This window comes from Homarus americanus, unplaced genomic scaffold, assembly GCF_018991925.1.
Source record: "Homarus americanus isolate GMGI-L3 unplaced genomic scaffold, GMGI_Hamer_2.0 scaffold39745, whole genome shotgun sequence".
In the NCBI taxonomy this organism is placed as follows: Eukaryota; Metazoa; Arthropoda; class Malacostraca; order Decapoda; family Nephropidae; genus Homarus; species Homarus americanus.
The window spans coordinates 287,501-312,500 of NW_024714068.1; the positions used below are offsets into that span (position 1 = coordinate 287,501).

General features: G+C 43.4%; 1 protein-coding gene across 5 annotated transcripts in view; it reads left to right on the top strand.

Moving 5' to 3' along the window:
* The window catches only part of LOC121875513 (secretin receptor-like), a 284,107-nt gene that overhangs the window by 136,103 nt on the left and 123,004 nt on the right, over positions 1-25,000 (top strand). For all 5 annotated transcript variants that reach the window (XM_042380097.1, XM_042380107.1, XM_042380089.1 and 2 more), the window contains one exon: positions 6,142-6,215. In XM_042380097.1, the coding sequence (XP_042236031.1) occupies positions 6,168-6,215 (48 nt within the window). In that variant the 5' untranslated portion in view covers positions 6,142-6,167. The remainder of the gene's footprint in view (positions 1-6,141; positions 6,216-25,000) is intronic.

Sequence of the window (25,000 nt, forward strand, 5' to 3'; positions counted from 1 at the left end):
GCGACTTTGGTTATGTTTTTCAAGTTTACATTATTGAGAAAACGAAAACAAAATCGTCAGGGTAAAATGCACTCGCTTACACCATCAAAGGTACGTCCGGGGTATTATTTAAACATAGACTTTCATATATTATAAGGTGATTCACTAAGGTACGTCCGGGGTATTATTTAAACATAGACTTTCATATATTATAAGGTGATTCACTAAGGAGTTGGTTTAGTATTGAGAGAAAATGTTTGATGTGAATTATGTTTTATGTTTGTGTCTGTGGGAAGGATGATGGATGAACAAAGTTAGGAAAATGTTATAGAAAATGGTTGGTGGATGAAACTGTTCTTGTCTTTGCGTTAAAGGGGAGCGAAGTTTTAGGTGATGAACTATACAGTGTGTATACCTGGACGACACACACACACACACACACACACACACACACACACACACACAGCCTCTCTCTCTCTCTCTCTCTCTACACCTCAGGTCAAGTCAGTAACCCAGCCATGACCCTTCTAACACTCCCCTCACCCTCATCCACTTAGGGTCGAGTCTCATTGCAATTCCGTCACCATATGGGGCCATCAGCTTATAGTGTGTCGTACAGTAGGTAACCCGTAGAGAAAGAGAGAGAGAGGCACTTTCAGATTCTATGAGGATCAGGGAAGAGGTGATGTACTAGGGAATTTTTATGGTGGGGGGAGAGGGGGGTGGAGAGGGGAAGGTGAGAGGGAGGGGAAGATGAGAGAGGGAGGGGAAGGGAGAGGGAGGGGGAAGGGAGAGGGAGGGGAAGGGAGGGAGGGGAAGGTGAGAGGGAGGGGAAGGGGAGAGGGAGGGAAGGTGAGAGGGAGGGAGGGGGAAGGTGAGAGGGAGGGAAGGTGAGAGGAGGGAAGGGGAGAGGGAGGGGGAAGATGAGAGGGAGGGTGAGAGGGGGGGGAAGGTGAGAGGGAAGGGGAAGGTGAGAGGGAAGGGGAAAGGAGAGAGGGAGGGTGAAGGTGAGAGGAAGGGGGAAGGTGGAGAGGGAGGGTGAGAGGGAGGGGAAGGTGAGAGGGAGGGGAAGGTGAGAGGGAGGGTGAGAGGAGGGTGAAGAAGGTGAGAGGGAGGGGAAGGTGAGAGGGAGGGGGAAGGTGAGAGGGAGGTGAAGGTGAGAGGGAGGGGAAGGTGAGAGGGAGGGAAGAGGGGAAAGGGAGGGGGAAGATGAGAGGAGGGAGGGGAGAGGGAGGGGAAGGGAGAGGGAGGGAAGGTGAGAGGGAGGTGAGAGGGAGGGGGGAGGGAGGAAGGTGAGAGGAGGGAGGGAAAGGAGAGGGAAGGAGAGGAGGGAGGAGGAAGATGAGAGGAGGGTGAGAGGGAGGGAAGGTGAGAGAGGGAGGGAAGGTGAGAGGGAGGTGATCCTGCATTACTCTTGTATAAAATAACAACAACAACAACATTAATATATATAATAATAATAATAATAATAATAATAATAATAATAATAATAATAATAATTACAACACCAACACCAACAATAATATTAATAAAAATAACTATTATCATCAATATTGTTACAAGTATTAGAATTATTTTTATTATTATCATTAAGTAATAAACAAACGTCAGTGTTACTTCTCTCAACTTAAATAAAGAGATTCACAATAATTTAGATACGAGTCAATAATCCTGTAAGGTATGTTAATGACCTGCAATTAACCTTTAGTATATTTTCCTCATTAACTTATTAATTTAATCCTTGATAATTTACCCGTAAATCCCTAATAATTTACCCATATAAATCCTTGATGATTAATTACTTTATAACTTAGTAATTTATTCATTAAATCCTTTAGGGATGATTCCTTACACCTGTAGAGAGAGAGAGAGAGAGAGAGAGAGAGAGAGAGAGAGAGAGAGAGAGATAGAGATTTTTAAAACCAACAAATAATCAACAATAATAAGAAAACAGTAATAACTATACGTCTAAAAATTGAACTCACACGTAAATAAAAAATTATTTTTTAATAATCTCACCAAGGAAACGTTTAAAACTCTCATAAAACTCGAGGAAGGACGAGCAGAGACACAAGACTCGAGTAATACTTGACCCCTGTGATGGAGAGTTACACCTCCAAGCCGCCCACATGATTTATGGATGAGTATAAGTGTCAAGGCGTGTGAGGCTCTTGAATACACTATGTGGATGTGTGAGCAGGGTATAGTAGAGGGGGTGGAGAGGGTGGATGTTTGTGTGGGGGTGGATGTGTGTGTGTGTGTGGGGGGAGGGTGGATGTGTGAGCCAGGGTATAGTAGGGGGTGGAGAGAGGGTGGATGTGAGCCAGGGTATAGTAGGGGTGGAGAGAGGGTGGATGTGTGTGTGTGTGTGTGTGGGGGGTGGATGTGTGTGTGCGTGTGGGGGGTGGATGTGTGTGTGTGTGTGTGGGGAGGGTGGATGTGTGTGTGTGTGGGGAGGGTGGATGTGTGTGTGTGTGTGTGGGGAGGGTGGATGTGTGTGTGTGTGTGGGGGGGGAGGGTGGATGTGTGTGTGTGTGGGAGGGGGAGGGTGGATGTGTGGTATGGTAGTGGAGGAGGGTGGATGTGTGTGTGTGTGGGGGGAGGGTGGATGTGTGTGTGTGTGTGGGAGGGTGGATGTGTGTTTGGGGGAGGGTGGATGTGTGTGTGTGTGTGTGGGGAGGGTGGATGTGTGTGTGTGTGTGGGGGAGGGAGGGTGGATGTGTGTGTGTGTGTGGGGAAGGGTGGATGTGTGTGTGTGTGTGGGGGGAGGGTGGATGTGTGTGTGTGTGGGGAGGGTGGATCTGTGTGTGTGTGTGGGGAGGATGGATGTGTATGTGTGTGTGTGGGGGAGGATGGATGTGTATGTGTGTGTGGATATGTGTCGATTTTCTACATAAGGATAACATAAGATTACCTACACACGCAGACAAAAATACGTCACATAACTCTCATTCAGAACACGTATGAAAGACTTGTATATACCAACAGGTGACTTCAGCTGTAAAGACCCTGAGTTGATGTTTAATGTGTTCATGCAGAAGCGTTCCTCAGGTGTGTTTTGGGGGAGGTTATTATTATTCTATAAGGGGAGATAAATTTATTACCAATATGTAAAAGAAGGGTTGGGAAGGATGGAAGAGGAGAACACACACACACACACACCACACACACTCTCTCTCTCTCTCTCTCTCTCTCTCTCTCTCTCTCAATGGTGAACCAAAACACAAACCATCAGGCGCCGGGGGAGCATTCACCGTCCGCCACACATTGCCTGAACCACCTGACGTTTTTGTGGACAGTCGGCAACGCTCGTGTCAATTTCAGGCGAAGATATCTGTCTTGGGTACAAATGGTGATATAGTTCAACCCTACTTCGCCATCCTTGCCTCGCTCGCCCTCCCTGCATCGTTCTCCCTGCCTTGCCCTCCCTGCATCGTTCTCCCTGCCTTCCCCTCCCTGCCTCGCCCTCCTGCCCGCCCTCCCTGCATCGTTCTCCCTGCCTTGCCCTCCTGCATCGTTCTCCCTGCCTTGCCTTCCCTGCATCGTTCTCCTGCCTTGCCCTCCTGCCTCGTTCTCCCTGCCTCGTTCTCCCTGCCTCGTTCTCCCTGCCTTGCCTCCCTGCATCGTTCTCCTGCCTTGCCCTCCTGCCTCGTTCTCCCTGCCTTGCCCTCCCTGCCTCGTTCTCCCTGCCTTGCCTCCCTACCTCGCCCTCCCTGCCTCGCCCTCCTGCATCGTTCTTCCTGCTTTGCCCTCCCTGCATCGTTCTCCCTGCCTTGCCCTCCTGCCTCGTTCTCCTGCCTTGCCCTCCTGCCTCGTCTCCCTGCCTTGCCCTCCTGCCTCGTTCTCCCTGCCTTGCCCTCCTGCCTCGTTCTCCTGCCTTGCCCCCACCTGCCTGCCTCTCTGGCTCACCCTCCTTCTCGCTCTCTCTGGCTCACCCTCCCTGCCTCGCTCTTCCTGGCTCACCCTCCCTGCCTCGCTCTTCCTGGCTCACCCTCCCTTCCTCCTTTCTCTCTGGCTCACCCTCCCTTCCCTCCGCTCTCTCTGGCTCACCCTCCTGCCTCGCTCTTCCTGGCTCACCCTCCCTTCCTCGCCTCTCTGGCTCACCCTCCCTGCCTCGCTCTCTCTGGCTCACCCTCCCTGCCTCGCTCTCTCTGGCTCACCCTCCCTGCCTCGTTCTCCTGGCTCACCCTCCTGCCTCGCTCTCCCTGTTCTGACACGTCTCTGGTCACAACTGGATTGTATGAAGATTTTCCTTTTGTTTTGGCTTCAGTTCAAAATGTTTTTATGGTCCAGGTTACAGATTAAATTACAGTACAACTTAAAGTACAGGTACAGGTTGACGTACAAGTATAGAGTATATTACAAGGGTAGAATAACCTAACAACCTCATCACCACCAACCTGCACCACCGCCTACACCACACACGCCACTACCACGTGCCACATCCATCACCACACACTACCACCACCACACACTCCACACCACCACCACACACCACACCACCACCACCACCACACCACCACAAACACCACCACCGCCACACCATCACCACCACCATCACACACCACCACCATCACCACCGCCACAAACACCACCACCGCCACACTCCACACCACCACCACCACACAACAACCACCACAACACCACCACCGCCACACACCACACTACCACCACCACACAACAACCACCACAAACCCACACCTTCACACACCACCGCCACACACACTACCACACACCATCACCATCTACCCACCTACAGTCATCTCAAAGTGCCCTGATCTCACCTGAGCTCTTCCAACCACTCTTGTTCTTCCTTCCCTCCTGAACGCACAGAGAAGATGACGTGCTCTGCTTTCATGCATGGATTATTGCCTGCATTTCATTCTCTGCTCTGGCAACCTGATGAGAATAGCGAGTGAGAGATGGTGGTGATGGGAGCAGTCCTTCAGTGTGTCTACTGAATTTCCAGGCATTATTTTAACTGACTAAAAGCTAATGGTGGTAGTGTTAAGAGGTACGTCACACACACACACACACACACACACACACACACACACACACACACACACACACACACACAGTACCTCAACATAATTAACGTGAGAATGCATAATTACTCCCGGTTACCTAATTGCTACAAGAGTCATTAATACACCTAGCTAATTAGACCCAGTGAAGAGTTGATCCACCAATTAGCTCCTGGCGTCACAGATCCTCCCGTATTCTCTGTGTGAAGAATTGTAATCACATCTCATTAAACTTGTAAGGACTTATGGCTCATGGTAGGAGAGTAGTCGACATTTTGTGTATTATTTTCTTTATATAATTACACCTGGTGATTAAACACCCTAACGGTACTTAGAGGGGATAGGTTAGGTTAGGTTAGGTTAGGTTAGGTTAGGTTAATTTGGCGTTAGATTAGGTTACGTTAGGTTAGGTTAGGTTAATTTGGCGTTAGGTTAGGTTAGGTTAATTTGGCGTTAGATTAGGTTAGTTGAGATTAGGTTATGTTAAAGTTAGTGTGTGTGTGTGTATGTGTGTTTAGAGCTCGTCATCTGGGTCCCTGAGTCCATCCAGCTGTGAATAGGTACCTGCACTTTGCGTTGAGTAGTTGAAGGTAGTCGGGTGTTGTGTTGCGTTGTGTTGCGTTGCGGTGCGTTGTGTTGTGTTGCGGTGCGTTGTGTTGCGTTGTGTTGTGTTGTGTTGCGTTGTGTTGCGGTGTTGTGTTGCGTTGTGTTATGTTGTGGTTGTGTTGCGGTGCGTTGTGTTGGCATAGTGTTCAATATCTTCTCTACAACATCAGGTTATTGGGAATAATCTTTTATCTCTTTATAGATTCGATATTATTGTAATTGTATTTTCTTTAGGCTCTATTTAACGTATATAGCTGATGTATTATGTAACCTAACCTAACTTAACCCAATCTAACCTAACCTAACTTAACCCAATCTAACCTAACCTAACTTAACCTAACTTAACCCAATCAAACCTAACTTAACTCAATCTAACCTTACCTAACCCAATCTAACCTAACCTAACTTAACCCAATCTAACCTAACTTAACCCAATCTAACCTAACTTAACTCAATCTAACCTAACCTAACTTAACCCAATCTAACCTATCTGATTAACCCTTTATTAACTTAAGTTTGTCTCTTCCAGCCTGCCGTGACCTCTGACCTGGGGCTATGTTCGCCATGTTGAGCCAAGGTCACCTCGCTGCCCTCATCTGTCTGGTGAGTGACCTGACCTGACCTGACTCCTATCCTTAAATTTATGTATTGACCTTTACACACACACACACACACACACACACACACACAGACAGACACACACACACACACACACACACACACACACACACACACACACACACACACACACACACACACACACACACACACACACACGAGTTTTTATGTTTTTTTTATGAAGATATTCCACTTTTTTTTTCAATCTACTGATAAAAAGTAAATACTAACCGAGTCACTGAACTACAGATCATGTCATTCGCTGTTGGTCTCTAATTATGCCCAGGTAACTACACCGGTGGGCCAATACCTGTGAATTTCCTTTACAAAAATATTAACAGATGCATTTTCATATAGTTGATATTTATAAAAGTAGATTCAGTGGTCAGGTCACTTTATTCCTCTTTCGTTCCGTAACTAATCAACACAAATCACTTAATATTTAAATAGAGTTAAAAAAAAATCTAAAAAAATTTAACCAAACAGGAACAAAAACGGGAAAATGTTCAAAGTTTTTTGCCATCAACCACAACACACTGGGCAGGTCCACTTAACCAACCTCACCTCACCTACACCTCCCCTCACTTACACCTCCCCTCACCTACACCTCCCCTCACCTACACCTGCCTCACCTCACTTACACCTGTCCACACCTCACTAACACCTGCCTCACCTCACCTGCACCTGCCTCACCTTACCTACACCTGCCTCACCTGCACCTGCACCTCACCTCACCTCACTTCACCTGCACCTCACCTACACCTCACCTGCACCTCACCTACACCTGCCTCGCTCTAATTATGTGTCAGACCTCATCCCCAGGGTGAACACAAACCTAAAAGCCAATTAAACCGTTGGATTAGCCCACCTGGGTTAACCAAAAACAAGATTGGGGCGTGTCATGATTGGACGCTGTTGGGTACGTGGATTAGGAAGACTGGAGAAAGTGTTATGATTTGGCATGTTAAGGGTTGGTTAAAAAGATTGGATGGAGAACTAGGATTGGATGTAATGGTGATTCAGAGAGGGATTGGATGGAGAACTAGGATTGGATGTAATGGTGATTCAGAGAGGGATTGGATGGAAAACTAGGATTGGATGTAATGGTGATTCAGAGAGGGATTGGATGGAGAGGTAGGATTGGATGTAGTTGAGTGACTCACAGAGATTGGGGGAAGTTAGATTAGGTTGATTGGATCAGTTAGAAAGATTAGATGCACCAACATTCAGTCTGAGAGTCAATCCAGATTCGATTGATGGTATTAAGATTCGGTGATTGGACGAGTAATAAAAAAAGATTAGATAAATTGCGATTCGATTTGGAGACAGAGTAAAATAGAGACGTATGCCTATTAAACTTCAACGATTAGACCACTTACAACAGATTGGTTACGTCTGGATTCGATGATTCGGGGTCACTAAAAGATTGGTTACGTCTGGATTCGATGATTGTGCGGTGGTACTGAGCCTCCATATAGCTCTCACGCATGTCTTGGGAGAGAGAGAGAGAGAGAGAGAGAGAGAGAGAGAGAGAGAGAGAGAGAGAGAGAGAGAGAGAGAGAGAGAGAGAGAGAGAGAGAGAGAGAGAGAGAGAGAGAGAGAGAGAGAGAGACAGAGAGAGAGAGAGAGAGAGAGACGTTAGGTAAAATCTACGGTGTTTGACTTCACGTTTCACTTAGTCGACAATAATAATAATAACTACAACAACAACAACTACATCAACAACAACAACTACAACAACAACAACAACTACAACAACAACTATAACAACAAGGCATAAATATAAAGTTACAAAAACAGGAGATAAATGAAAATACCAAAAACAATAATACACACACATACATCAGCTGTGACTGGACGGATATACACACAGTACCAGTACAGTATAATGAGAGTATGATTATCTTGGAGTATACTTTTGTAATGAGGTGTGTATACATAATGGTATACACACACATACATACATACATACATACATACATGCATACATACATACATACATACATACATACATACATACATACATACATACATACATACATACATACATACATACATACATACATGCATACATACATAAGGGCCAATGTTTGTTACTGTGCATACATAGTCTCTCTCTCTCTCGTTTTACTTGCTCTTATCAGGTAAAGTGATTTGACATTTTCTCCATGGGGGCTCTTTGGCTAACTCACCATTACGTGTCGCGAAGAGTTCTAAAGACGGGCGGGCGGACGGGCGGGCGGAAGGGCGGGCGGAAGGGCGGAATAAAGGAGTGAGAAGACAATTTTACCGGAACATATAGGACAGAGGTACATAGATTGAAGACTCACACACACACACACACACACACACACACACACACACACACATACACATACACACACACACACACACACACACACACACACACACACACACACACACACACACACACACATCATTGTGAAAAAAAAATGACCCTTGACCCGTAAGTAACTTGTATATTCATTCCATGTTTCATCTCTCTCTTGTACTGGCGGCTTTAGTTACACGACCCACTGCTCCGTGTTCCTGTGAGTTACCTGTAGTATGTTCCGTGGGTGTTCAGTGGATAGTTTTATCTTTGAGTGTTGGATTTTTTTAATAACCAGTTTGTTGTTATTTTTGTTGTTATTGTTATTATTTTTCTTGTTATTATTGTAGTACATACATACATACATACATACATACATACATACATACATACATACATACATACATTTAGAGAAACAAAAGCCTAAAATACAGGAAAAGAATAAAGACATTTACTGATCCAAGAGTCACCTAATTTGCATATGACCTACAGCTCTTCTGAAGACTTACAAGAGCGGTAATAAATCGCCGGGAATAGCTCCGCCAACTCTTAGTAATACAAGTATTTATATTCAGCGTAACTTTCCATTTTCACTTTGAGCGATTCCTATTTTTGAGAGATTTATTTAAGAAAACTTCAGAGTTGGCAGTACATTACTTTATATATAGATCTTGCAATTTATAGTGAAAGAAATTATTTTGTGTATATTGTTGTTGTTTAAGAATTGTCAGGGGCGGATCCAGGAATATCAAAATGGGGGCTCGAAAAAGTTGTTGGTGGGGGAAGACAGCGAGCCCACCCAGCTGAGTTTTTTGAAGCCATGTAACACTTGATACGAGGAGATGTGCTGAGGTCAATAGTACTTACTTTTTACTATACAAAAACGCCTGAGTGCAAGACTGAATAAAAAAAAAGTATTGGAATTTTCTGATGAAAAGGGGGAGTCTGGATTCCACAAGACCACCGCCTGGATCCGCCCCTGATTATTGTATTGTTGAAATAGGTTATGAGCATAAAGACCTTTGTTGTTGAAGCGTAGTAATAGCAATGTTACGCTCAAGAGGGAAACCTGTTATTTTGTAATGTTTGGGATGAGTTTGTAATATACAGTAATGTAAGAGTTTGTTTTATATCAGTTAGAATGTGTTTAAGGTCTTTAAATACTCAAGCGATAAACACAGCCAAACACCAGTAATAAAACAAAGTATAAATCGTAATTCACTTTGAAAACAAGAAAGTCTATCGTTGAAGTTTAATTGTTTACCATCAAGGAGGTTAAAAAAAAAATCTTGTGTTTCCATTTATTAAAAAGAACATACTGTGTAAGCTGACGTAATAATGTGTGCTTGGAGAATATAGTTGTTGAAACACACAAATACATTATAACAACATCCAGTCTTGTGTATCTCTTTGAATTCTTGATACTTGTTGTCTAGTGGCCCCCCCAAAAAAAAAAACGGAATTAGTTTACGTATTGAAAGACTAACGCAGCTTTGGACGCAACTGGAATTTATCTTCAAACAACACTAAGAATTTTTTCATGTAAGGCGTTTGGGTTATTGGCTTCGGTGTGTGTGTGTGTGTGTGTGTGTGCGTGCATATATTTGTTATTTTCACCGTGAATTTGTTGTCTCTGTCAGGCGATACTAATTGCTTTTGTTTATTTTTTTTACCTGCTGTTGTCATGTCTTTGTTATGTTATTTTTTAAGATTATTGTCATTGTTGTTGTCATGATTTTGTTATGTTCTCGCTCTTGTTATCATTGTTGCCATTGTTATCTTCTTTGCTCTTGTTATATTGATGGTGTTCTTGTTCTTTATGTTATCACTGTTATTACCACCATTGTCTATAACATTTACTCCCTCTCACCGTCCACCAACACCACCACCTACACCATAAACCCGATATAAAACCCACTAACCCCTTCACAATGACGCCATACTCTCTCCTGTTGAACGATTCCTCATATCACTTTGGAATATTTACCTCTTGTGCACAGAGGACAAAGTGGCATTGGACAACAAGCCATAGAGCGAACACCCGATATAGTTTGCATCGGCCCTGGTATAGGCTATTTTCTTTCTTCGTAACGTGGTGTTGTGTAATGGATGTGAAAGGTAATTCAATGCTTCGTTTCCTTTTATAGGTTCTGTGTATGGATTTGTAATGTAGGTTTTTTTCTTCCCATTTTTAGGTTTAGGTTTAGTGAGTTTAACTTTTTTTTTTTTTGCTTGTAAGGTAAAAATTTTGGTTAGTGTTATAATTTTTAGTCCTTTGAGGGTAAGTTAAGCTTATTATACTATAACGTCCTTGAGTTAAATTAAACTTCGTGTATTTATTTTTTTCCCTATAAGGTTAACTTAAGTTACTAGAACCTTTTCTCCTGGGGTTAAATTAAGCTTAATATTACAATTAATTTCCCCCGAGGTTAAATTAAGCTTAATATACAACAATTGGTGTCATGAAGTTAACTCAAAAAAACTTCACACACAAATACTTCACATCCATTTCGGTTGAAATAATATAAATTTACTTAAAGCTAAAATAAGCTTAGGCAACAGAAGCTTTTATATTAATGAACGATAAAATAAGCTGCTTACTTCACTCAAAATAGTCATGTCCAAAACGACTTCAATTTACGTTCCTTTAAGCAAAAAAATTACACAAGGAAGCTATATTGCGATTCAGTGTGTTTAATTTGCATTGGTTTTTCTTTCTTCTTTTTAAATTCTATTTTATTTGCGTTTTATTGCATTTGTGAATTTACATGATGAAACCACAACACGGGGCGAGAGAGTGGGAGGCAGAAGGTAGAAATATTTTAATGCTTTTTATTAAATTAGATAAAACAGTAGTGACAGACAATTATCTCGACACTAGGTGGTATCTGGCATCATTTAGTGGGTTTATACAGCATGAATAATACTCTCCATGTTTAAGTCAGAATTAATAACGTAAAAATGACGATTTATTATTCAAGGGAAAATATGAAATGTTATGATACTAATCTCTTTTTATATACATGACGCCTAAGTAGCTAATACATGTTACAACGCCGTCAAGAGGTAAAACAAAGTATCACAGACTCGTTCCAACATTTCTGTGTTTTAGGCATGTTCAGGGATTTTTTTTGTTCCTTAAATGTGTACAATATTGTCATGCCACATTGTTTTATACGTGAAAATAAAGTTTGAATCATATAGTGACGTCGCTTACAGTAACGAGACAATAGCGGGAGATGAAAATATTTTGTCTGTGGTCGGAAAAATTCATCACAGGTTCGTTCTGGAGAGGACCGAGAAATTTTATAAGACTGTTTTAAATTTTCTTCGTGGAGTTTTAAAGAGATTTATTATTAATGGACATGCAGTCTACTTCAGAACAACTAACTATAAAACTACACTCGGTAAAAATAATGCTCTTAGGTGGTCTCAGAGAAGAATGTTGTTGTTCCTGTAGATTTCGTAAAGTCATTCTTAGCAGACGTCATCCATGATATTAATACCTACACAGTTTCAAGATTTTTTTTAAGTTTCGCCAGAATGAACGATCTATTTTCACTCTATCAGTCAAGGTGATAATGCTAACTTCTTCCTCCTCACCTCCATTAGCTACGGCGCTGGACTCTCGCTTCCCCTTTGAATCTACTCCACCAGACACCAAGACATTCACTTATTTCTTAGTTCGTTTATTATACTTAATGATGCTATACATTCATATATTGAGGGGTCAACTTGCTGTCATGGCCATCATTATACTATAAGCTACAGTATATTACAGTAGCAGCAGCTGTTAGTTTATAATAAGGTCTCAGTGACCCACATAATTACTGCAGGCTCCAGGCAGCCAGGCATTGAGGGATCCTGCCAGGCGTGTACTATGGCGTTTAATGTCTCACGTTTAAATGGTGTGTTTTGTGATAAATAATGTGCCATCATCGTCTGTTTTCATTATATATCTACTCCACACACACACACACACACACACACACACACACACACACACACACACACACACACACACACACACACACACCTGTACATAATATAAATATACAAATTCGGATAAAAATATTTGGTGTAATACGAGAGTCATGGCCGCCACCTACAGGAAACAACGTGTAGGAAGTTCACCGTCAACCATAAACTTCACACTGCCTAAAGCAAGTTCAGATTACCTTTTTTAATCACCTTTCAGAACTTAGGACAAAAAACTATGTACACACTCTAATGTTGTTAACGATAACTAAATTAAAATCCCACCATGACCTCCTCGTGGTTGCTTTAGGTGAGAGGAGAAGTTTTATAAGTGAGTCTGTGTACAAGGTTTAATTCACCACCGTAAAGTCAGTTATGTAAATTGGAATTAAACCGATCGAAAAATACCATATATTTATTATTATATTTTTTTCTTATTTATTAATCCTTTTTAGTCTTTTATTTTCTTATTTTTGTCATTTTTATTTTATTTCATTATTTTTTATTCTCGTTATGTGTCGTTGGAAGTGATCAGTAAATATGCTGTAATGTTTATGAGGATGTGAGATTATTTGTATTATTTTTTGTACATAATAAACTAGTAACTTATGTTATCTTAATAGTATCAGTAAACACGTATTTTTCTTATCGGTTGTATGTTGTGTAATTTATTTCAACTGTTCTATATTGTATTATTTGGTGTATAGATACGTTCATATTATGCTCTGTTGTATTATACCAAATTTAGTGTATTTATTGTATAAGGTTGTATGATAAATTGCTTTCGTCCCTTCCTTACCCCATCTTTCTATGATTTTTCCCTCTATTCCTTCCCTTCTTCTTTCTTCCCCTCATTTAACTTATTTTCCTTCCTCTCCTTCCCTTACTCTTTCTGTCCCCTCCTTCCCATTCTTTTCCTTCCCTCCCTCTTCCTCTCCTTCTCTCCTTCCTCCTCCTCATCCCTGCCCTTCATCTCAATCTATCTATATATTTCATTTTCTCGTTATACTGTACTAAATATATATATATAGATGTACATATATGCCTGTGGGTATAGGTTTTATTGATATATACCATCAAAACTAAAGTCATAGTCATATTACGAATAGCTTAAAATGGCAACACACGTAAGACACCGACTGAGCGTGTCTGAACCATCGACAGGCCCTTGTGGCGACCCAAATAGCGTAAAAGGTGACAAAGCGACCCGAAGATGTCATTAAGATCAGCATAATCGATCACAGGAGGGAGGCCATATTGGATGTTGTTTGGGCGTAATGATGAACAAAAAATGAAACAGTGTAGAGAGAGAGAGGGGGGAAGAAGAGAGGGAGAGAGAGATGGCGAAGAGGGAGAGAGAGAGGGGGAGAAGAGAGAGAGAGGAGAGGAGGGGTGGAGATGGAGAGAGAGAGAGGGTGGAGAGGGAGGGCTTGTGGGGAGGTGGTGAAGGAAGGTTAAAAAGGTGGATCGAGGTGAGGAGAAGGGAGAGCACGGGGAGATGAGAATAAGGGGGGAAGAGGGGGTGAGGGGAAGGGGAGGCAGTAAGGGAAGGGGTGAGGAAGGAGGAGAGGGAAGGGGTGAGGGAAGAGGGCGGGGAAGGGGTGAGGGGAAGGAATGACGGGGTGGGGCTAATGTGATAAGTCCCTGATGAAGCCAGAGGTATGAAGGAGTGGGGGGCCAGGAGGTGGCACTGAGAGAGAAGAGTAATGGTGAGGAGAAGGAGAAGGAGAGAGAGGAAAGAGACAAAAGAAGAGACGGTAGATTTTGAAGAACGGGGAGGAGAGACAGGAGAAGAAGAAGGGGGAAGAAGAGAAAGGGATACTAAGAAAAAAAAGAGAGAAAAAAGGCATGACCACAATGACTACAAATCTCTCTCTCTCTCTCTCTCTCTCTCTCCAGCTCGTGAACTTGACCTTAACTTGACCCTAAAGGCACAGCAGATCTAGGAGGCTGTCAAGACTCAATATAAACATTTAGATCAAGTGTGAAGTCTCTAGCTCTTTGTCCTCTCACGTTATGCTACGAAACATACACACATAAACACATATTTAGCTATAGATACACATATAAATACACATACGCACATAAATATATATACACACACACACACACATAGCTGCTTGCATACATAAAGATAAACAGGTACGCACACACGTACATAAAGGTAAACAGGTTCACACACATAAATACGCTCATATACATACATACACAGGTACACACAGCCGACACTGACCTCCCTACTCACGCGATATCCCCAGAGTAATAAGTCAAGTGTTGGAGGTTAGAAGGTTTATGGAACACTAATATTTACCAGGTGTTGTTATGACTGGCCCGGGGGGTGGGAATATGACCCCTCCTCCCTTACACACTCACCTAAGACCGTGTTGATGCTGGTGCGTTCTAGTAATGTTGTGTTGTATTTTTCTGAAGACTTTGATGGATCTTAGTGTCAAAACAAGTTATGTTAAGAAAAATGTGCTGGGAATTTTATTTTTGTAAGTTTTCTTTCGTTTTAGTGACGAAACTTTGGTAAAAATATGTTTGATGTTTTATGAAGTTTTGTAATGTTTTAAGTTTATTGTTTATTTTTGTTGGTGTGAAGGCTTATGGTTGAAAAATGAAAACTGTGGAAAAGGTTTAAACAAGGCATTATTATGTGTCAAGGTATCGACATATGTATTACACGTGTTTACTCTATTTTAACGTTTTATAATTTTTGGTATTGTAACTCTTAGAAATGGTCGAAGGTTTGGAAAAATATTTTGTTTTGACAGGCATGAGTTTTCCTTAGGTTAAGTTTCATACTCTATATAGACTTCCAAAATTTACATTGGTAAATTTTAGTCGATCGAAAACTCAGGGTTGAACCAAAATTAATAAATAATGATGATCGGTTTTGACATTTATTATCAACTTTTTATCAAGATTTTTCCTCTTCTTTTTAGATTATGTAGTTTTTAAAGGCAAATGATGACAAAATTAAAAAAAAAAACATTTTGTCACCTATTCGGCTTAATTAACGTAGACAGATGTTAAAGGATATATAGAATTACGTTTTCTTTTAAGTAGGGGACTCAAGTGACCTCAACACCCAACACGGTATACAAAGTTGTCTCTGAGATCGTCACTTGGAAGTCGTCATCAATCGGTTAAATGGCCGTTCCAAACAAGTCGTCATAAGTGGGTAATAGTTGTCGTTTATAGGAAGTCATCACCAGCAATAAAGTCATCATCATCGTCGCTCTTAACACAACAGGGGGTCACTAACTCCCATTATAAAGAGTCACCAAGTAAAAAAACCAAAAACACACTAAATATTACCATCAATAAAATACATCTTCCTCGCTAATACAATCACCACCTTCCCTTCACCCCGACCACGACAGCCCCAAGTGAAGCGACCACACGGAGACGAGAGAGAGAAGGGGGAAGGACGTTATCCCCTTCACTATACTCTCCTTCAACTCGCACGGTCCTGCCTACCTCCAAGAGACCTTTCCACTACCTTTGATCACCACAACCTTGTATATCAACCTTCAGTGCACTAATTGTCTTCCACCTCCTCCTCTTCCTCTTCCTCCCCTCTCTTCTTCCCCCCCTCTCTTCCTCCTCCCCTCTCTTCTTCCTCCCCTCTCTTCCTCCTCCCCTCTTTTCCCCCTTCTCCCCTCCCCTAGTCTAACCTGCTCATATACTACAAAGGGCAGTAGGAAGAACATAGTCCAGTAAACGTGAGTCACTGGTGTGCCTCTGTCCGTCCCACACACGCGAGATGTTGTTGTTGTGTCGGGAGAAAGATTATAATGACGTGTTTGTCTATGAGTCGATGTTATATGATGTTTGAGGATGTTTACTTGTGTGGGGGGGCGGGAGATGTGAATAGGAAAGGAGCAGGAAGAGAATAATGAGAGAAAGAAGAAGAAGAAGAGAGAGGTGTAATGTGATAAAGAGAGCGAAAGAAGTAGGAGGTGAAACTGAGGTTGAAAAAGAGGACATAGGTGGAAGGGGAAAGAGAAAAAGAGGAGGGAAAGAGGGGGAGAAATGTGAAAAAAATAATGATAAAGAAAGAAGGAAGGAGGGAGAGAGAAACAACGAAAGTGAGAGAATAGAGAGAGGTGACAAGGAGGAAAAATTAAGAGAGGGGAAGGAGGGGAAGTAACAAAAGGAAGAATGGGGAAAGAGGATAAAGAGGAATAGTGTAAATACAAGGCTGAGGAGGAGGGAAAGGAAGAGGGAGAAGAGGAGGAGGGGAGGAGGGAAGAGTAGGGAGAGTGAGGGAAGGTCGGGGCGAGTGAGAGAAAGTCAGGGCGAGTGAGAGAAAGTAGGGGAGACAAAGAAAGAAAGTCAAGAAAGAGAGAGTGAGGAAGGCTGCACCATAAATTGTTATCGTGACGGCGGGATAACAAAGGTCCATCTGGGTGTCTGATTTGGTATGATAGATCTATAGGTTGTCCTCCCCTCAGTAAGTTGTCCTCCTCCCCTCAGTGAGTTATCCAGTTGTCCTCCCTGCTCGTCCTCCTCCTCCTCCCCACAGTCAGTTGTCCCCCCCTACCCGTCCTCCTCCCCCTCCCCACAGTCAGTTGTCCCCCTTACCCGTCCTCCTCCTCCCTCCAGTAAGTAATATGGACGAACTCTTCATTTTCACGTAAATTTATGGGTGTCCAGATTACCTGTTGTTTCTAGTATAAATTATACCTAGACCAACAGATCAGAATGTGAACCTAAACCCGACAGGATTTCAGTAAGATTTGAACTGAGGCCCGACAGATTTCAGTAGGATTTGAACTGAGGCCCGATAGATTTCAGTAGGATTTGAACTGAGGCCCGACAGATTTCAGTAGGATTTGAACTGAGGCCCGACAGATTTCAGTAGGATTTTAACTGACGCCCATCAGAACTCAGTAGGATTTGAACTGAGGCCCGACAGATTTCAGTAGGATTTTAACTGACGCCCATCAGAACTCAGTAGGATTTGAACTGAGGCCCGACAGATTTCAGTAGGATTTGAACTGGAGGCCTGAAAGTTTTGTGTAGGATTTGAACTGAGGCCCGACAGATTTTGGATTTTGAATCCGAGGCCCGATAGATTTAGTTAGGATTTGAACTGAGGCCTGACAGATTTCAGTAGGATTTGAACTGAGGCCCGACAGATTTCAGTAGGATTTGAACTGAGGCCCGACAGATTTCAGTAGGATTTGAACTGAGGCCCGACAGATTTCAGTAGGATTTGAACTGAGGCCCATCAGAACTCAGTAGGATTTGAACTGAGGCCCGGCAGATTTTCATTGTGATTTGAACTGAGGCCCGACACAGATTTCAGTAGGATTTGAACTGAGGCCTGAAAGTTTTCAGGTAGGATTTGAACTGAGGCCCGACAGATTTCAGTAGGATTTGAACTGAGGCCCGACAGATTTCAGTAGGATTTGAGCTGAGGCCCGACAGATTTCAGTAGGATTTGAGCTGAGGCCCGACAGATTTCAGTAGGATTTGAACTGAGGCCCGACAGATTTCAGTAGGATTTGAACTGAGGCCCGAAAGTTTTCAGTAGAATATAACTGAGGCCCGACAGATTTCAGTAGGATTTGAACTGAGGCCCGACAGATTTCAGTATGGACCTTGACCCAACTGGTGTGAACCCAGAGCCTCTCCCCGCCACTGACCAGACACCACTGAATAATGAAATACTCTTAGGCCTATGTATCTTTGTTTCTCTTCGTGTCTATATTTTGTCATTATTTTTTGTATGTATGTATATTATTTTGTATTTGTTTTAAGTTTGTATGTTTCTTTGTTTTTCTTTGTTTCTCTATTTTTTTTATGTTTATTATTTTGTATTTGTTCTTGTTTGTATGTTTTTTTGTTTTTACTTTTCTAAATTTTTTATTATTTTTGTTTGTGTTTTTGTATTTGGCGGCACATCCCTGAGTCCCTGGAGTGTGAGTGACCGCGCCTGGGGAGGAAGGGAGAAGAAAGGAAGGGAAGGAGAGAGGGAAGGAAAAAGAAGTTCTCAGTAATCTGGGGTGTGAGAGGCCGCGTGTGGGGAAGAAGGAAGGAAGAGAGGGAGGGAAGGAAGGAGAAGCCCTCACCTGATTGGTGTATGGGGGTCCGCGCCTGGGGAGGAAGGGAGAGAAGAGGGAAGGAAGAAAAGCTCTGAAGGAGACGCCAAGTTGTGAGCGCCCAACTTCTCGCGGTCAAAAAGGATGCAAGAAACGGTGGTGTGAGTTTATGCCCCTGAGAGAGAGTGGGGGGGGTGGGGGACGCCTGAGGGGAGGGGGTAAGGGGTGTAAGGGGGGCTCCTCTCATCCCCCTGACAGATATCTCTCTGCTAGTGTTGGTGTGTTGAACGGAGCGAAGATGTGTGGAGTAGGTGAAGGGTGAGTGGGCTTTCCGTGGCTATACTTCGCCTCTACTGTGTCTTGTATACTGAGTGGGGCAAGGAAGTGAGTGGGGTTAAGGAGAGAGAGAGAGAGAGAGAGAGAGAGAGAGGGAGGGAGGACGCCCCCTAGAGCCTTACATCACCTTGACACACCATGGTGACAGTGAGAGGAGTGTTGACAGTTGAAACGAGAATGTAGAGTGGGCCAGGAACAATGAGTGGGGGGAAATAATGAGTGGGCTAGGAAAAAAATGAGTAAGGAAAAAAAAGTATGAGTGGGAATAGTCCTCAAGGTCCTTAAGATTCCCAGATCGTCTTGGGTAAATCTCAGAGAAAGAGCTAAACATGTCAACTCATGTCTCAAGGGGGCGGCCACTGCCTCTCACTCCTCCTTTCCTTTTGATGCTAACGCGAGTCTCTGCTACACACACACACACACACACACACACACACACACACACACACACACACACACACACACACACATGATGCTGTAAACTTTCTCTCACTTTCTCGCTTCTGACAACAACTTTTCCGTAAGACAGAAGAACTTTAGTATTGGCTGGTATAGAAACTTTTTTTGTAGTCAAGTGGCTGTTCTTGTAATCAACTCTTGCCAATATTCCCATGGCCCCACACACACACACACACACACACACACACACACACACACACACACACACACACACACACACACACACACTTAACCAATCAATAACTTCCAGTTGGTGCACAGGTTAATAGACTCTCTAAGTAGAAACGGCAATTGTATCCATCCATCACTACAGTCATCACCCGTCACCCACCCCATCACCCACCCCATCACCCACCCGTCACCCACCCCATCACCCACCCATCACCTTAACGGGAAAGGATCAATTGCAAGTTATTCATGTATGGTTACGATTACGTTTAGGTTACGCTACGTTACGTTAAGTTGGGGAAGGTTGAGTTAGGTTAGGTTACGCTAGGTTAGGTTAGGTTACGCTAGGTTAGGTTACGCTAGGTTAGGTTGCGCTAGGTTAGGTTGCGCTAGGTTAGGTTAGGTTTGTTTGGGTTAGGCTATTTGAGCTAGTTTTGATTAGGTTAGGTCTGGTTAAAGTCACCAGATGGGCAATATTGCAATTCAAAGAGTCGCGGATTGCCAAAATTGCCACTGAAAGGAATGAAAGGTTCTTTAACTCGACCATCTGTCACGATAACACCTGAGCCAGCTAGAAGGCTCCAGCTGGCATTGGTCATCACTCCTGACGAGAGCCATCTATCTCACCTGAGCTAATGACCAATCAGCGTTTGGGTCACCTAGATCAATTGACCAATTAGGACTACGACCACCTGGGTTTATATCGACCAATAGGCATATCAGCCACTGTAGATCTATCGACCACAAACGTTTACGATCCTGACGGCTGACCAATAAGCGCTTAGGATCACCTATCCACCATCAGCGAGCACTTAGTTACTGCATCGACCAATAAGCGGTTAGGATCTCCTGTACGGTCGGACCACTGCGCTAGGATCTCCTGCATGTATCGACCAATAAGCGTTTAGGATCTCCTGTACGTATCGACCAATAAGCGTTTAGGATCTCCTGCATGTATCGACCAATAAGCGTTTAGGATCTCCTGTACGTATCGACCAATAAGCGTTTAGGATCAGCATCCATAGACAACTCATTCCTTTCAAACACATCACAATTAAGAGAAAAATCCGCCTCAGCTATAACAGATCCACGACCATCATACCTGAGCAGTTAATTAGACTAATGACATGCTAATTATATCTGATTAGATGTCAGGTATCACAAAATTGGTATCAATCGCACTAGAACGAAGATACGTTAATGAGATGAGTAATTATTTTCATCACCTGGTTTTGCCGAAGAAAGAATCTCATTACATGTCAGGAGAGGTAAGGCGATGTTCTCACCTGTGTGCACCTGTTAATTAGGTATTAGTTGCTGTCAGTCTCCAGGTAATTTTCCCATAGATTTTTCAGCAGGTGTCATTTTAAGGTTTAGTTTTTTTATCACTTAAATATAACTAAACTATTATAACATTTGATGTTATATAAGAGACAAATTCTATATGTCATCACCGGTCATATAAAGTCGTACATTTAAAATATACAATTACTAACATATTTAAAACACATACTAATGGATTCTGCCTTAATTATCATAATATATAAACCAAAATCAATTTCGTTATATAATTATCTTCGGAGTAACGTCAGTATTAACCACACACACACACACACACACACACACACACACACACACACACACACACACACACACACACACACTCTCTCTATAAACAAAAGCAAGTAGTAATGATAAAACTGATTGCCTAGACAGGTCAGTATCCGGCAGCACAGAGAGGTAAAGTCAGACCCCTTTACTGACTAATAATGACGATGAAAGACAAACTGTTTACATGTGGCCAGGGGGAAGGAAGAGGTGGGTGGTGGGGTGGTGGATGAGTCATGTGAGGGAGCGAGGAGGTGGTTTACACAGGTAGCGGGCGCCCTTGGAGGTGAGGGAAGGAGGGGGAGAAAGGAAAGGTCACTAGGTCGAGAATTCATGTAGTTAACTCCTAGGATTGGGAAGGTTGGTAGGGTGGAGTATCTTGATTATGGGGAGGTTAGTGGGGTGGATATACTTGAGGGTGGGGAGGATAGTGGGTGGATATACTTGGAGGGTGGGGGGAGGTTAGTGGGTGGCATCTTAGATTATGGGAGGTTAGTGGGTGGATATACTTGAGGGTGGGGAGGATAGTGGGGTGGAAATACCTAAGTACTTCGCATCATAAAGTTTATTGACCTTAAAGAACAAAAGAACGTGAATATAAGTCTGTCAACCTAACCTAACCTAACCTAACCTAACCTAACCTAATATTGAATAACGAGAGAACAATAACAATAATTATTCCAGGATAAACACATACACACACACACACACACACACACACACACACACACACACCTGGAGATGAGATATTCAATGGCCACCTCAATAACCAATTTAAAAAAAAATCAACTCAGTTACACATTAAATAAAATCACGTGTTTTATATATCAATAATAATAACAGCCACACAACATTATATAACCCGTAATTAATGAGTCATATTCCTTTATCATTATTACAGCGCATTTCCTCACATTAGTTTTATCACTGTATTACTGTAGGTTCCCCTTTGCTTGGTACAGTGACGTTATTACAGTTGATAAGATATGTGTTCCAGGTTGATTGTATCGCTGTAGTCAAAGAATACAGTATTGTGTAGTATTTACTGTATTGTGGTTATTTAGTTTGTAATACATAAATAATGGATGAACTGAGAATTAGACACCGTAGATTATTTCTCCTGATTATTCCACACCTTAACGCTAACCTAAATTAACCTAATCTAGCTTAACCTAACCTAACTTAACCTTACTTAACCTAATCTAGCTTAACCTAACTTAACCTAAACTAACCTAACCTAATTTAACCTAAAGTAACCTAACATAATCTAGCCTAAACTAACCTAAACCAGCGTAACTCAACCTAACTTAAACTAACCTAATCTAAACTAACCTCACCTAACCTAACCTAACCTAACCTAACCTCACCTAACTGAACTTCAAGTCTCGTTATGTGTGTCGTCCGGGTGTTGACGTGCTAACTCTGCGGCGCTTCGATCTTTTGCCTGGTGGCCCGGGGGGAGGGGGGGGGTTGTTAAGGTAGGGTCATTACAAGGTCAAGGGCAAGAGAAAGTGAGCTGGACGAGGAATAACACACACACACACACACACATACACACACACACACACACACACACACATATATACACACACAAAAAAACAGACCCCACTCTCCACCATTACACACTCTCTAAACCATACACTCTCCCCACACACCCACACTCTTCCAAACACACCCAAATTCACCCCCATACACCGCCATACACCCACATTCTCCCCTCACACACACACTCTCCCCACACACACCCACACACACTCCCTCCACAAATACTCCCTCATGAACACATTCCCTCACATGCACACTCCCCCCACACACAAATATTCCCCTCACACACCTACCCACACACACACCTCACACACGCCCACACTCGCCCACACCCCCACACGCCCACACACCCCCACACACGCCCACACTCCCCCACACACGCCTACACTTCACACCCTCCACACACGCCCACACTCCCCACACCTCCACACACGCCCACACCTCCACACACGCCCACACTCCTACACACGCCCACACTCCCCCACACCTCCACACACGCCCATACCTCCAGCCACGCCCACACTCCCCCACACACGCCCACACTCCCACACCCTCCGCACACGCCCACTCCCCACACACGCTCACACTCCCCACACTTCCACACACGCCCACACTCCTCCACACACGCCCACACTCTACACTCTCCCCACGCCCACACACTCCCCCACACCTCCACACACGCCCACACTCCCCACCACGCCATTACTCCCCACACACACGCCTCCACACTCCCCACCTCCACACTCTCCACACGCCCACACTCCCTCATTACCCCCCCACACCCCTTAGGAAACAACAGGGTGGCAACATCTACCTCTCATCAACAATAACATCCTGACCTACGAATACACACAAGACCCAGAGAAGCTGTGGCTGGTCAGGTGACACCCTTACTAATTGATAATACCTGTGTGTTCTTACGCTTTATTTACCTTCTAATTACCTGTGTTGTTTACTATCGGGTATTTAAGACCTGACAAAAATAGACTAATTGTTATGACTCGGAACCATCAGTCGTCGGGTTAATGATAAACATATATTGAGATAAATAAACATGACCTCTACTCTACTGGCCCACCTCACCACAGGTATTGAGGGCGTGTTTATAGTGGCGGGTCAACCTCAAGCACCTGCTGACAACAACACCTCACAACCACGCTGACAACAACACTCTTCACTGACACTTACATACAGCTAACACCCATTCTCACAACACAAACTACAACTATTTTATTCTGAGGCAATTTGGTAGTATTGGGTGGTAGGTGTAGAGGAAGGGAGAGGTCTAGGGTTGGACGTGAGGAGGCTTTATGGTGGAGGTGTGTGATAAAGGAGGAGGTTGACGTGGAGGTGGATGATAACGGTGGAGGTTGACGTGGAGGTTGACGTGGAGGCGGATGATACAGGAGGAGGTTGACGTGGAGGTGGGTGATAGAGATGGTTGGCGTGGAGGTGGGTGATAGAGATGGTTGGCGTGGAGGTGGATGATAACGGTGGAGGTTGATGTGGAGGTTGACGTGGAGGTGGATGATACAGGAGGAGGTTGGCGTGGAGGTGGGTGATACAACACAAGAGAGTAGGTAGAGGAAGGACCACAACAGTCTCCAATAATCGATCAGACGAGACACCACTGTTCCCTCACCTTATAACACCACCTTTATGCCCTCACCTGCCTCACCTCTGACCCACACCTGAGGAAGCAAACATATAGATCACCTCGTAATCTCACGGAACTCACCTGGTGGCCATAGTACCAGAGATTTAATTTCTATCGTGTTATTCATGTTAATTAAAATATATTAGTGTGTTAATGTAGATAGAGACGTACTTAACACCTAATTAGTAGTACACACATTGTAATTAACTCAGTCATTGGTTCCATTCCGAGGTTCATTTGCTAAGTCAGGTGTTGGATTCACCTGTGAGGAATCAATTTGGGCTTTACCTTTGGAACTCGACTCTGGGTGATCACTTGTCGCTTGACGTCCCGTGTTTACCTGTCTTTTATTGACGTGATGCCCCTCCCTCCCTCCCTCCAGGTGACGCACAGGACACAGTACCATCATCAATACGCCATGTTTGTGTACACTTTTTTTCCAATCTCCTTCACGACGTAACAAGGAGCTGAAAAGGTCAAAAGGTCATGTAAAAAATTCACAAGTAATAATTCGGGTCATATAGGGACAAAAAATGTTACCTGGAAGTCGTATCTAACACCTCTGTAAATGGCTGATTAAATTATATGACGTTGCAGGTGACACGTGAGGGAGTAAGGTCGTCTTGGTACTTCA